Source organism: Tachysurus vachellii, chromosome 1, assembly GCF_030014155.1.
Source record: "Tachysurus vachellii isolate PV-2020 chromosome 1, HZAU_Pvac_v1, whole genome shotgun sequence".
NCBI lineage: Eukaryota > Metazoa > Chordata > Actinopteri > Siluriformes > Bagridae > Tachysurus > Tachysurus vachellii.
In genome coordinates, this window is record NC_083460.1 from 4965337 (window position 1) to 4979111 (window position 13775).

A 13775-nucleotide genomic window follows, 5' to 3' on the forward strand; every position below is an offset into this window, starting at 1 on the left:
GACAAATACAGTAGATAGACAGATAGATAGATAGATAACTAGTGACTCACTTGGTCTGCATCCACGTGGTGTGACGAGAGACGACAGGTGCAGAGTCGGTATGCAAATTCAGCGCAGATGTTCCGCAGACCATGATTGGTTATGCGGAAACAAGGGGAGTGGCTATGGGTTGAGTGACGCAAAGCAGAATCTGCTATATATATTTAACAAGAAAGCTTAGTCTGTCAATGAAATAGTACAGAGGAGGGGATTGTGGTAGAAAGGAGGAGGAAAGGGTTGTAAAAAAAATAAAGCATTCCCACGACTTTCTTTCTTTTTTTTTCCCTTTCTTTCATTTATTTGCACCTAGTGTCTCCTTGACATTGTAAAGACCAAGAGAAATCCCATTTAAAATGAAGTGTATCATTGGAATCGGAGGGTAAGTCTTTAAGGATTGCTTATATTATTAGTTAAGTATAGAATTTATTTAGAATTATACGATTATTAACTGTAAACATTTTGCAGTGTGACCAATGGTGGGAAAACCACCCTGACCAAAAGGCTTGTGAAGATCTTGCCAAACTGTTGTGTTATACACCAAGATGACTTTTTCAAGGTATGTAATGTCCACGTTTTGTTCCACCTGTTAATGTCTAATCTAAAGAGAAAAGAATGTAGCTTCTTTTAATTCGGAACATTACAGTAAGGTTATCACAAGGGCTGGTATAGGATGACTGTAGGGAATACACAGGTAAAAAGTAGGTATTTCTGTGTACTGTTTTTGTGGGTGTGTTCTTGTTGTCCGTGCCATGTGGTTCTTACACTCCTTATGCTGGTGTTCTCCTGGACAGCCACCCTCAAACCCACTTGAAATGAATGTCTCGATTTTACCTCTCGATTAACCTTAGAGGCACCACACACATGTAGACGCAGAGGTAGCAGACATTCATTTGTTTTGGACTTGCTTTTATGTCACTATTTTGTTTTGTTTTTTTTTGTATTCATTGCATACACAACGCAGTCTACAGCAGCACAACAATTGTATATTTGTTTGTACAATGCATTATCAATGAAGCTAATTTAGTGATTTTCAAAGAAAAACAAATCAACAAGTTTTCAACATCCATTGAAGATTCAGTTCAGTAAACCTAATTATTCGATCAGTTCCACTGAACTTCCAGACAAGGCCTAACTGCCTAGAGTTCGGTTAACCAAATTGATTGACGCAAATTGAACTGAACTGAACAAGACATCCATGTTTAGCTGGAGGGCTTGGCGTCATATGTCCAGGTGGGATCAGCACTGCGTGCGCGATCTGCAGCAATGTTTTATTGGTCACTGTTATTGCAGCCCCAAGATCAAATAGAGGTCGGGGAGGACGGCTTTAGACAGTGGGATGGTAAGAGTGGCTTTCGGCTGTAGGAAAAATAAACGAAAGTAATGTATTCCTCATCTTTCCATGACCATATTTGTTTACCCTTTTATTCTATAACATGAACCTAAAACCTAAAATTTCTTTCTTAATGGATACTATTTGACTGTTTGTAAATGTTATAACATCTTAATATTAACCATTAACTTCTCTAAAAAGAAAAAAGTATACAGAAGACACAAATGTTATAATTCGCAGAGCCATTATCGTGGTTTGTGAGAACGCTGTTTGTTTGTCTGTCGCCCCTGTGCAGTGATCACAGCCCTGGACATGGAGGCCATGGTGAACACTGTAAAAGGCTGGATGGAGAACCCAGTGAAGTTTGCTCGCTCTCATGGCGTGACCCTGTCGCCCTTAACCGGAGGGTCTGATCCTGAGAGAGAGCTTCATATACTCATTGTGGAGGGATTTCTGCTCTATAATTACAAGTGGGTTTGTATTTCTTTGGCATTTCAACAGAGTTTCAACTTGGTTTATTATATGCTATAGCTTTTAATTTTGCTTTGCAGACCTCTGATTGAGATCTATGACAAGTGCTATTATGTGACCATTCCGTACGAGGAGTGCAAGAGGAGAAGAAGGTATGAATTGCAACAACTGGTAATCAGATGAATGGAGAGTTTAGATTAAGAATTTGCTTGTTTATTGTTGGTAATTTCCAAACATAGCACAAGAACCTACACAGTTCCTGACCCTCCCGGTCTGTTTGACGGTCACGTGTGGCCCATGTACTTGAAACACAGGAAAGAGATGGAGAGCAACTGCATGCAAATTCGTAAGTGATTCATCAATCTGTGGATATAAAGAGACATCATTAGCATGTAGTTCTTCAACATTCTTCATCTTTTTTTATTATTTTTTCCTCCTACAGAATATCTGGATGGCACGAAATCGAAGGATGAGCTCTACAACCAGGTTTACGAGGACCTCCAGAACACCCTGCTGAATAAGTTATAAGTAAATCCTTTCTTCCTTCTTTTTTATTATTCAATTCACTTTTTTTTAATTCCACTCCATTCTTAACCACCGTTTCCTTTTCTGTTTCCAGCACAGCCAAAACCACCTGGAGTCGCTTGTGTACAGAACTGTAAATAGTAAATTAAGAGAATCAGTTCTACCATGGAATATGAACTTGTGTAAATATTGTAATGGACTTATTTTAGATGCATCAATTACAATTTTGTATTGCTCTGTTGTATGTAGCTTTTCTTTTATATAAAAAGCATCTATGGCTGCTGAAATATAAATGAATTGCTGTATAGCATGACTGGCTGTTGAATTTTAAAATGAATTGTGAACCTTCACAATGAAAAAATGACCCTTTGGTTGTGTTTTTATTTTATTTTATATGTTTGAATCCTGACAAAACAGATTGTGTATACACACAGAGTACATACGTATAATGAATCACTTTTAAACCACATCTTAAAAATTGTGAGTTATGAATCAAATCTCATTCATTTTAAAAGAAAATCCCTTCCCTATGTTACACACGGTGGCTTTTTCAGTGACACCTGCTCAGATGTGAAAAGCCACCGTCAGCTGATAAGAGGACGAGTCTTATCTTGTGCATGGTAATTAAAGCTGTAGTGCCTACTTCAGGGCATATGGGAGGGGAAGGGTGGCAGAAAGTCAGGTTATATTTAGGAACGGGTTCTTGAAATATTTCTGCCCTCGCTCGCAGAGATACACACATACACCACCACCATTGCCCTACTTTCCCTGATTGAGGTGTCATCCTGCACTCACGAGATCTGCTTGGGTGAAAGGTGAGAAGCAGACTGGCATTCTCTCTGGCACCACAGACACCAAGAGGGGAAAAACGGTTCCCTAGAAGTTCAACTTAAGATCAAGTTCTGCCCAATTTTGGTCTGAAAAGATTTGGGTGGGTGGAGAAGGGCAGGTTTTAATCATCATAAGCCTTTTAATGCTGAATTATACCATGAAAATCAATGAAGAGGCATGTCATAGGTTTATCCACAATACAGAGTCAATTCATTCATTATTCCTATTTCTTTTTTTTTTTCTTTCAACATGCAATACTACGGAAAAGTCTTAGGCACCTGTATAGTTTAAATCAAATATAGATTTATTGGACATGTGACACAGAAATATACAAGTATCAGTGTTACACCACCCCCAACCCCAAACATTAACAATAGCTATTAATTACATTAAAAAAAAAAAAAAAAAAAGAATCACAGTATATTTGACAACTAAGGGTTAAAGATGTGACAAGACAATACATCCTGTTTGATACATTTATTTATGATATAAATATAGGAAGATTCTCATCAAAGTGATTCATAGTCATTTCTAAATTCATACATTACTTTACGTCTGCGAGCCAACCATGCTCGGCTGGGGGGATTAGGTGATTTCCAATGTAAAAGTATTTGCCTATGATCTACAAGAGACATTTATGGCATATAGTTTATTTTCTTATTTGGCAGATAGAGGTAGTCTGGTGGGACGCCGAAGATAGCTACATGGCTGTAAGTCATGACCTTTGGGTGTCATTAAAGTAACTGATCTTTATACTTAGGAAAGTAGGCTCCTGGAATATTTATGAAATCATGAGCCAAGATTTATTCACAGAAATTTATATACATGCATTTTCTATAGCGCTTATTCTACACAGGGTCAAATGGGACCTGGAATCTATCCCAGGGAGCACAAGGCAGGTGACTCACTGGAAACGGTATCCACCCATCGCAGGGCACAATAACCTACAGACACACTACAGACAATTTAAAGATGGCAGTTAGCCTATAATGCATGTCTTGATGGACTGGACTGAGGAAGGAAACCCTCAAAGCATAAGGGGAACATGTAAAGTCCACACACACAGGAAGAAGTTGGAATCAAACACCCAACCCTGGAGGTGTGAGACAACTGTGCTAACCTCAAAGCCTGTGTAACATATTTAATTAGTATATTTGGCACATTTGTCCAAAGCAAGAACAGAACGGAAATGCTTGAGCTTAAGGGCTTGATTATGGACCCAAACAGTGTCTCTTTTTTAGTGTCCTGGGGTTTAATAAACCTGCAGCTTTCCAAACATTAGACCAGAAACGTTCACTGTCAAAAGAAATAATCACCACTGATCTCCCAGCTGCACTTCTCCCAGAATCCCTTCAGTAGGATAAAGTCTAACAGCTGCCTGACAGGCTGTTGATATGTTATTCAAAATTATTATTCAGTCTAATAATATTCAGTTTTCAATATAATAATATTCAACAATAACTACACTGAACTAGATACTGTAGTCTGGGCCTACTAATGTGTTCAGGGAGCTTAAGGGATCAATTACAAGCCTACACATTTGTTAGTGCTTTATCCAGATAATATAATACGTAGTGTATTAATTTATTGTGTCTGGTAACCAACCAGGCTCCGATTCACCTCCTCAAGACCTGCTGCGAAAGGAATTTCAGATAGAAGCTGAAGGTTAATCCCAGACCTTCATAATTGGAATAGCAGGATAACAGCAGCAGCTGTGTATATATGTGTCTCAGTGAACATTTCACACATTTGTCACATGACTGCCAGTCACATGTAGTCCCAATGTTCTTCAAACTATTCTGTTAGCTTAACACAGAAGTATCAGAGGTCATTTTAAGAAGGTTTAGTGTCCAAAATAAACATCAGTAAGAACCAGTGGCTTATACTCTTTTCTGAAGTTCTTCAGGAATTCTTTACAATGAACTAACTTGTAACATAACTTAGATAAACTCTAAACATTAATGCTAATAAATTGGAATTTTAACAAATATTACAAATGTATGTAATGCACTTTTAATGCACTTTTGTTGAAATGTACTAAAACTAACCTTCACCAAACCGACCACAAGCACATATCAATTATCAGTGAACAAAATGAAAGGATATTTAAGCAAATATTAATTGTCAAACAATGCGGGACTCAGGGGGTAAACGGTGGAAAAGCATTCCGATTCGCTGATGAACTCTATAAATAACCACAATCTTGGTCTTTATGGATTTATTTCTATAATAATTATTTATTAGGTTTTTGGTTGTTTGTTAATTTTATTGTTCATTATTACGCTTATTTGACCAGTTAATGATTTACTTTTACATATGGTTCATTAATGTTGAAGTTTAGGGTTTGGTAGTGTTAATTAATGCTGTACACTCTTAAGGGTCCTTCAGTTGTTCCTCTGGCGAAAACCTATACTGAAACCCATGCTACTAAATCTGTTTTTCCTCTTAAAAATTATAAAAAGTGTCATTGAAGACCACTTTTTAAAGACTGTAAATATTAGTTAAGTAAGCCTTCATATCTAAATATGAAGTGTTATCACTGTATCTTTTCTTTTCATTCACAGATTAACAAAGTGTAGGTCTCTTTGTTTATGTAGATCAAGCTTTCCAAAATGATTTAGAAATCTAAAATGACACCACGATCTGTTCAAAGCATATTTTGATTTTGAAATGACATTTTCTGTGTGATTTGTGCAGAGATTACAAAGTATTTGCACATGATCAGCAGTATTTGGAGTTCTTGTAGCTTGCTGCTTATTTTCTTGTCCTAAGAGGCAAACTAAGCGTTCGTTTCGGATTTATTAAACATTTTATTTAGGATGCATCCTTCATGTTATATTTACGACAATGCTGATGCAGCACGTGTCCATATCTCATAGCCTGGCCATAGTAAAAATCTTACAATCTGTGATATGTGAGGCGTGTGCTAACATTTCTCAATCTTGTGACAGCTGTGCCAAGACAGAATATCAAATTCGTCTTCTGTCATATGATATTCTGCTGCTGGTTATTTTTGAAAGTCGCTTATGAGCGAATTGCTTTACAGTGTATAACTTGTTAATCAGTTGTAAGGATAGATATGTTAAGTGCATGAGGGGAAGTGATGGCTCAAATGGTTTTAAAATCAAATCATAGCACCTCTAAAAGGCCAACTTTGGGTTATTAATGTTCATCATCTCTGCACAATTGCAAATGTCTTCAGATAAAAACATATCCCAAATGAATACATGTGAATATGCATGCATGTATGTACTATAATATATTATTTCTTTAAAAGCCAGGATAAACATTGAATCAAATCAGTGTGACAGTGTGAGTTTTGAGACAAATCAAATGACTTTTGGAGCAGATGTTGACAGCTGAGTTGAGAGAGCAGGTTCACCATTGTTTAAAGCTTGACTTAGTTGCTTTTGTTGGAGCCCTTGTTCCCAAAAGCCTGTCACCGGTGCTCCTAATGACCAGTCACTGATCACCATTGTTCCAAACAACCAATCGGTCAACACCATTATTTGTCCCACCCATGCATTGATTTGGTCTTGTTTTCTCAGCAATATTTTATATAAGTATGTTATGCCATTCATAACCATTATCTTTGTGTCTATTTTTTTGGATATAAATGATAGTATATTTATGGTGCCATGACTATTATACTTCTTTGTACAATAAGTGTGTTAAAATCTATTCTATCACAATTTGGTCAAACTTAAATTCTGACCCAAGTCTCTTCAGAAAGTCTTCCTTCTTTCATGTAACACATTTTGTTATGCAAATGATCATGACAGCTTATCATATGATGTCATTTGGTGTATTTAAGAGACTTTTTTGAGCATACGTTATATGCTTTTCCCTTTAAGAGTTGGCAACACTGGATCATATGGACAAAATTATTAATAATCCTCTGAGTGAGTGTTTAGAATGTTTCGGTATCCCAAGATGAACTCGCAGAATAACTCGAAGCTTCATTTGCACATTTTCTCACCTGCCGTAACTCCATATGTTCAGAAGGAAAGTAAAGGTGACTTTCAGCCCACAGGTCGCTATCATTTAGCTGGTAACTCCTTGTTTCTTTACGTGGCTTCGGGCGTATAGAAAAATAAAGCAAGAATATTCCTTTTGGGGGGATATCTTAAGACCATCTTCATTTTAATCTCACATGAGGCAAAGATGTGTCGCTCTGGATAACCTAGGTTCATGAAACGAAATTATTTCAGTGTAGAAACATATTAGTTTGATGTCGGGAGCATAAGGGGATTTTTTTTCAACATATATATATATATTGTATTCATACGTTTTATTTCACAACACAATGTTATTGACCAGGAGTTTCAAGACATTTCGATACATTTTATTTCCAATATTTGAATATATTTTATTTCCAGTAACTTGCAATTGTTTATTTACTACAACTGACAGCCTCCAAACGTTTGCTTGTGATTGGATTTTACTCATATTTTTTTCTTGGTCCACTTTTAGATACACAATTAAATACTCAATGTAATATTTTATACTTACTGTAGTCTACATTGTATCTTAGTGTCCTGCTGGAGGGAAGTGTCTTGAGCCAAACAGTTCTTCTGGATCCGTACTTCTTATACACTGTAAACCTGGACAGAAGAGGCGGTTCCAATGGTAATTTTGGAAGGAAAAAAAAAAAACAGATCAGTTTGCAGGTTAATAATAGACTTCAGATGCTTGGTGTGCTTTTGCCCTATTTGGCTTGCAGCAGTAGGCCACCCAGGACAGGTGGAATTACTCGGTATAATATAGTGTAGAATAAATATGAGCTACAAGAATATGCAATACAAACATGATATTTTATTGCCTAGTTTTCTTTTGTTTTTAAAAACATCTATCCAGTTACTCTCTAATGTCTTTCTTCGGAATTTTAATGGCACATATATCAGGCTACTTGAGACCGTTCCAGGAACAGATGATACCGGTGCGCATTTACGCACTTCTCTATATCTAATTATTATTTATTTAGAATTATTTATAGAAACTCTGTTCAGGATTTCGCTTGCCCCATATCATGGAAAGTTCAATATTTTGGCCGTTTAGGCATGACAGCAATTTATTACAGGGTTATTACAGAATAATCACACGACTCGCACGCTTTTTTAAGCTACTTGACGTGCGGATGAGTCTGTATTTTCTCCTGTGATTTCTCAGGCGTTATTTATTGCCATGTGGTAGCTTTCCATGCGACTTCAGACATTCAACAGTGATTTTGTCTCCTTTCTTCCTGTTTAAATGGTCACACACTGTTCACGTGGTGTCACGTGTCTACTTGAGTTCACACGTGCAGTTCGAAGGCTTGTGACCTTTTTTCAACAAATTCACACAGAGGTGAATCACACAAAGGTGAAAATACTGAGATCACATAGGAAAGAGTCAAAACTTTCAGGGAAATCGTGTTGGATTGAGATATACAGATTTCCAGCTTTCTATTTCTATCTGTTTTAGAAATAGGCTATTGCAGATTTAAAGAGACTCTCATTCCTAAAACATTATCTGCAATTTTCCATGTTCAAGCCAATATTTTTTCAGATTGATATGAAATTGTATGGGCTACATGTTATAATTGTTATTCTTCAATAACTGAACATATAGCGCCACCTTGTGGGAGTCTGGTGAGAATCCGGTTAGATGTTTTTTACCTTGCAGGGTCCTTTATCCCTCGTCCTGAAGGTCCTCATGTCCTGCACATATAGTGTATTCCCTACACGAAATCAATCAGAATTGGATGCCACCTAACCAACTAGCTGAATCAGTAGGGGATTAATAAATCTACTTAATTTCAGGACTAGTGTTTGGAAATGTAAATAGTCAGATAGTCTGATGTATGACTTGAGGAGTTTTTCCATGTGGGTGACACAGATGGATCATAGGATGTTTAAAAGATAAAAAAAAGGTCAGTTTCTCGAATTCCAAATTTATATCATCACTTTATTCCTAGTATACTATAAAACTATGAAGCCTGTGTATATGTGTCCCTTCTTGACCATTCATTCATGCGATAATGGAACCTGTGGTAATAAACACACAGTTTTCTGTTTATGTTCCTTCTACCTGTCACTAAGAGCCAAATATCCTGATCGTTTATCATTCTGGATATTGACAGAAGATTCATTTATTCTTCTACATTCACAATCCATATCATGAGAATTCAGAATTTTAGTGGAAACTCGGAATAAGGATTAATCTCAAATCCTTGGAAAATCTTTGTAGTCTTGTAAAAGAGGTAGCAAGAAATTTTTATTGTTCCTAAATTGCCCCTTTTCTGTGCCACTTTCACCACCAGTCTAAAATGGTTCTTTATAGGACACAGCATACTTTTGTGGCATTTGACTCCCTTATCCAGAGCAACTTACAGAAGTGCTTTGAAATCTCTATCAATTAATACATGGATACAGATTCACTATAGGTCACTAAGTGTATACTAACTATATACACTTGTCTATATATACAGACTATTTTTTTTTAAAAAATGTCTGTCAATTTCATTGCAATCATCCCTAATTGCACAATTTAGGACCCTTCTTTAAAAAAAAATCAGTCATCCTGAAATAAATGCTAGAATAAGGCTATAGTATCCTACACCCCTGTGCAGCACAGTAACTTGTCAGTTAGGACCAGTTTTTACATGGTATTTAACACTGTAGTATGCGGTTTGGGACATTGCCCAAAAGTTTCATAGAAGGAGTATTATGTTCAACGTTGGATAACAGGCCAGTTCGTGGCCTGTGCAGATGCCAGCACGCAGACAACGTTCCCCATGTTGACAGACACGTGACGTAAAACTGGCGCCTGTGCGCAAAGTTTGCTTCGGGTCAATACAATTACGGGCCGGAATGATAGCATGAGGTGTACGTGGACTCGGGTGAGAAAGAGTTAAGTCAGTTAAGTCTGTGCATGCGTGTGTAAACTTCATCGTTTTTGACAAAAGACCGGCCGGCGCTCCCTCTTCTAGGTTCCTGGAGGAGTTTCCTCCACAGTGCGGGGCAGCATTGCTGAAACCACTTGGTGGTGAAGTGGTGTTACCCTTCAGTTTAAATCTCCTGAGGGAAACGCATCAGATTTATCTTTTGTGGTCAAGATGGCAAAACTGGTTGTTTTGCTTTTATGCTGCATGCTCGTCAGTTTGGTGTTTGGGCAGCACGCGCGGGACCGAGTCGTCCCGTGGACGCAGAGGATCCAGTGGGAGAATAACGGGCATGTTTACAGCTTACTGAGCACGGGAACTGAGTACCACTCACCCTTACACTCTAGGAGGGATTCCCGGGTGTACCTGAGCAGCCGAAGCCAGGCGGCCAGTCCCGTTCCTCCTGGAGAAGCTTTCGCTCACTACCGCGTAACGACGTCGCACTCAGGTTCCAGCGGATCGGCGTCCACGGTCATGGGACCGGACGGCAGACACTACATCCTGGCGAGCGGACGTGCCACGGGTGCTAGGCTCGCGCATCTGGTCGCACCGTTACGTCAAGGACCTGCAGGGGCACCAGGCGCAAGACGATACGCCACCGCGACCACAAACAATACAAATATACCGTTCTTAACAGAATTCTCGGGTAGCGGCGTCCCCAGAAGACCAACCTCGACCACGGATGTTGATCATAGCGCCAACCGGGTGGCCGGGCCGCTTAGTACAGACATTCAAGAGCTGCACCCTGAAAGCGCAGTGCGCACAAACTTGGAGAGCACGCGTATGGAGAGCGTGAACGCGCACCAATCCTATCCATATCCTACAATCACTGGGGAGGAGAGCGTGGGTGATGTTGCCGCTACAGCACCTGGTCCACTCGGAACCAGCGAGGAAGAAGCGACACCCGACAACATGGTCGGTGACGACCCACGAAACCCACTGAAAAACCACAGGAATACCGTTTTCTATAACGTGTATCCATCCGGCAGACGGGCTGGAACTGCGCGCACGCGCCGTCCCCCGCCTGGAACCGGTTACGGCACGAGATATTTCCACAACGGTGAGCTGTGTGTCGGAACGACTTTAAGAACATTTTCCTACAGAAATGATGAATATAACATATAACAGTTCACCTCTTTGTGTGTGCAGGTCTCCCAGATCTCGTGCCAGATCCGTACTCCATTCAGTCTGGCACCTATATACAGCGCATGCAGATGTATGCGCTCCGGTGCGCAGCTGAAGAGAACTGTCTCGCGCGGTAAGTCTTCCCTAATGAATTGTGTCCTACTAAAATGAATGCATGTATTCACCCGTGTGTTATTAGAAGTAGTCTAAAAACAATTCTGAAGTAATGTAAATCATTATCCAAGACATGCGTAAATCAAATATTGCTTTTTATCTTGTAACCAACAAAACTAATCAACTGCGTATTAAAGATAATTAATCATTGTAGACCACACCCAGAAGACTTTATGTCCCCATTCCCTCATCCACCTGTTAATGGTGTTATATGTTGTTTCTAAGGTCAGCTTATAGACCAACAGTTAGGGACCTTGACTACAGGGTTCTGCTACGTTTCCCTCAGAAGGTCCAAAACCTCGGCACAGCAGACTTTCTTCCTGTAAAACCCAGACACCAATGGGAATGGCACAGCTGTCATCAGTAAGCACTATTATACAATTACATTTGTCCTGAAGAAGTGTTCATCAGGAGCCAAATTCATTGTAAGACAGGGGACTGCCTGTAGGTTTAAATGTAATAAATACGTCCTCCTTTGTGAACATTCCACAGGCATTACCACAGCATGGATGCGTTCAGTCTTTATGATCTGTTGGACATAAACACTGGCCGTAAGGTGGCAGAGGGACACAAAGCCAGCTTCTGTCTGGAGGACACTGGCTGTAACCCAGGCTTCCGTCGTCGCTACGCTTGCACTGCACACACGCAGGTAAACATACAAATAGCACATAAACACAACCAAACACAAACGCACATGAACAAGGAAATATATTCATAGAATACACTGATAACTTGCCTTGTAGGGTTTGAGCCCTGGGTGCCACGACACCTACGCTGCTAACATTGATTGCCAGTGGATCGACATCACGGATGTTCCTCCGGGTAACTACATCCTTAAGGTGAGAAATGTGCTGCTTATTGAATTTGACACTCAAATATAACCAGTGACACAAAAGATTTACAGTATTGCAATTTTTTTATGTTTGTAGATCACAGTTAACCCAAACTATCTGGTTCCTGAGTCTGATTTCTCTAACAATGTGGTGCGCTGTGAGGTTTTCTACAGCGGTCATCAAGTCCAGACTCGACACTGCAGGATAACCAGGTGAGATTAATGTTTTCTCATTGGATAATAACTCTTACGTTGATCGTTATTAATCCCTCGCTAGTTTTTAATTCCTTTTTGCTTCACTTGGGTGATATTTGATTCAACCTAAATATTTAATTCTGCTGCTGGATTATAATTACAGTATTTTCATACTTTAAAGAATTAGCGACTGATTCATAATTTTTCCTCACAGGAACTAAAATCTTGGACAAATATTTTCCTTCATATTTCTCCTTATTTTGTAAGCTGGACATCTAAGTCATTCCTTTCATTAGAGCATTCAACAAAAACTTGAAATATTGCTGGAATAACATGTTATACTAGTTGTACTGTATGTTTGTTATTTGCTTTCAATTTTTTTTTTCATTTGTAGTTTAATAGACTATTGATTGCAGTATTAGAATTTAAAAAAATGGCATTTTTCTATTACCTTTTATTTATATCCTGTTGTTATGAATATGTACTTTGTGTTATTTGATGTGTATAGACAATTGCTTTTAAATTCTTTGTATTTATTACACATGAATCTGTAAAGGTTTGGTGTTCTTCCATTTTATTTTATTTCATTTTAAGACCTGAGTATTTTTTTTCTACTTGTGTTTAATTTCGGTGACTCCAGTGTAGACCACTAGAAAGGGTAACTACATGAAGTATTTCATTCATGCTGTGTAAGAATGTGAGGCAGCATCCAAAAAAGAAAAAAAAACCCAACAACAACCATGTAGTCTGACTGCGTGTAATTTCCCAATGCTTTCATTATTACTAGAGACATTCCATGGCTGAGGCCGTTTCCCTGATACACAATAAACATTACAGACTCTAATACTGAAACTGAGTTATGTTTCTTTTGGTATTGAATTATAACCTCACTGAAGCCTGTTTTGTCTGTTTGTATGAACTATCAGGGCTGAAATAACAGGCATATTGGACAGGTATTCTTTGCAAAAACAAACACGGTTGCTGATTAAAATGAAGTCTGACCAAGGACTTAATTGGTTGCGACAGTAGACCTTGTTCATTGTGATTTTTGTTACACGGTGTGTATTTCTATTGCTGGTACATGTTAATGATTCCCTTTTTTCATTTCCAATAAGTGATTGAAATATTTTTTTTTTTGTATTCACTATAGTAATACACTAATACACTTTCCTCTCATTCTGAATAAAAGTTCAACTCTTCAGAGGCTCTTCACCGATGAAGGCCAAATAAATATTTACATTTACATTTACAGCATTTGGCAGGCGCCCTTATCCAGAGCGACGCACTTATGTACTTATGTAAAAAATATTTCAATCACTTATTGGAAATGA

General features: G+C 38.5%; 2 protein-coding genes and 1 long non-coding RNA gene across 4 annotated transcripts; 2 read left to right on the top strand and 1 right to left on the bottom strand.

Annotated features, from left to right (window-relative positions):
- The first annotated feature begins 241 nt into the window (after positions 1–241).
- nmrk2 (nicotinamide riboside kinase 2) lies at positions 242–2729 on the top strand. 2 transcript variants are annotated; one of them, XM_060869255.1, is made up of 8 exons: positions 242–418; positions 505–595; positions 1330–1378; positions 1665–1839; positions 1921–1992; positions 2080–2186; positions 2283–2368; positions 2460–2729. In XM_060869255.1, exons 1-7 carry the CDS (start codon positions 393–395, stop codon positions 2366–2368), a joined length of 606 nt encoding a protein of 201 aa, XP_060725238.1. In that variant the 5' UTR covers positions 242–392; the 3' UTR covers positions 2460–2729. The 2 variants fall into 2 exon arrangements, with proteins under 2 accessions (XP_060725238.1, XP_060725246.1); XM_060869263.1 differs by lacking the exon at positions 1330–1378 and having other exon boundaries at positions 370–418.
- Positions 2038–7813, bottom strand: LOC132845323 (uncharacterized). Its single transcript, XR_009648413.1, has 3 exons — positions 7709–7813; positions 7176–7379; positions 2038–2203 (listed from the first exon to the last, which is right to left on the bottom strand). It is a non-coding gene; the product is annotated as an uncharacterized LOC132845323 (long non-coding RNA).
- Positions 7814–10085: 2272 nt separating this feature from the next.
- Positions 10086–13288, top strand: loxl5b (lysyl oxidase-like 5b). Its single transcript, XM_060892382.1, has 7 exons — positions 10086–11178; positions 11268–11376; positions 11643–11780; positions 11910–12066; positions 12161–12256; positions 12347–12462; positions 12659–13288. The coding sequence occupies exons 1-7, from the start codon at positions 10293–10295 to the stop codon at positions 12663–12665; spliced, it is 1509 nt and encodes a 502-aa protein (XP_060748365.1). The 5' UTR covers positions 10086–10292; the 3' UTR covers positions 12666–13288.
- Positions 13289–13775: the final 487 nt, after the last annotated feature.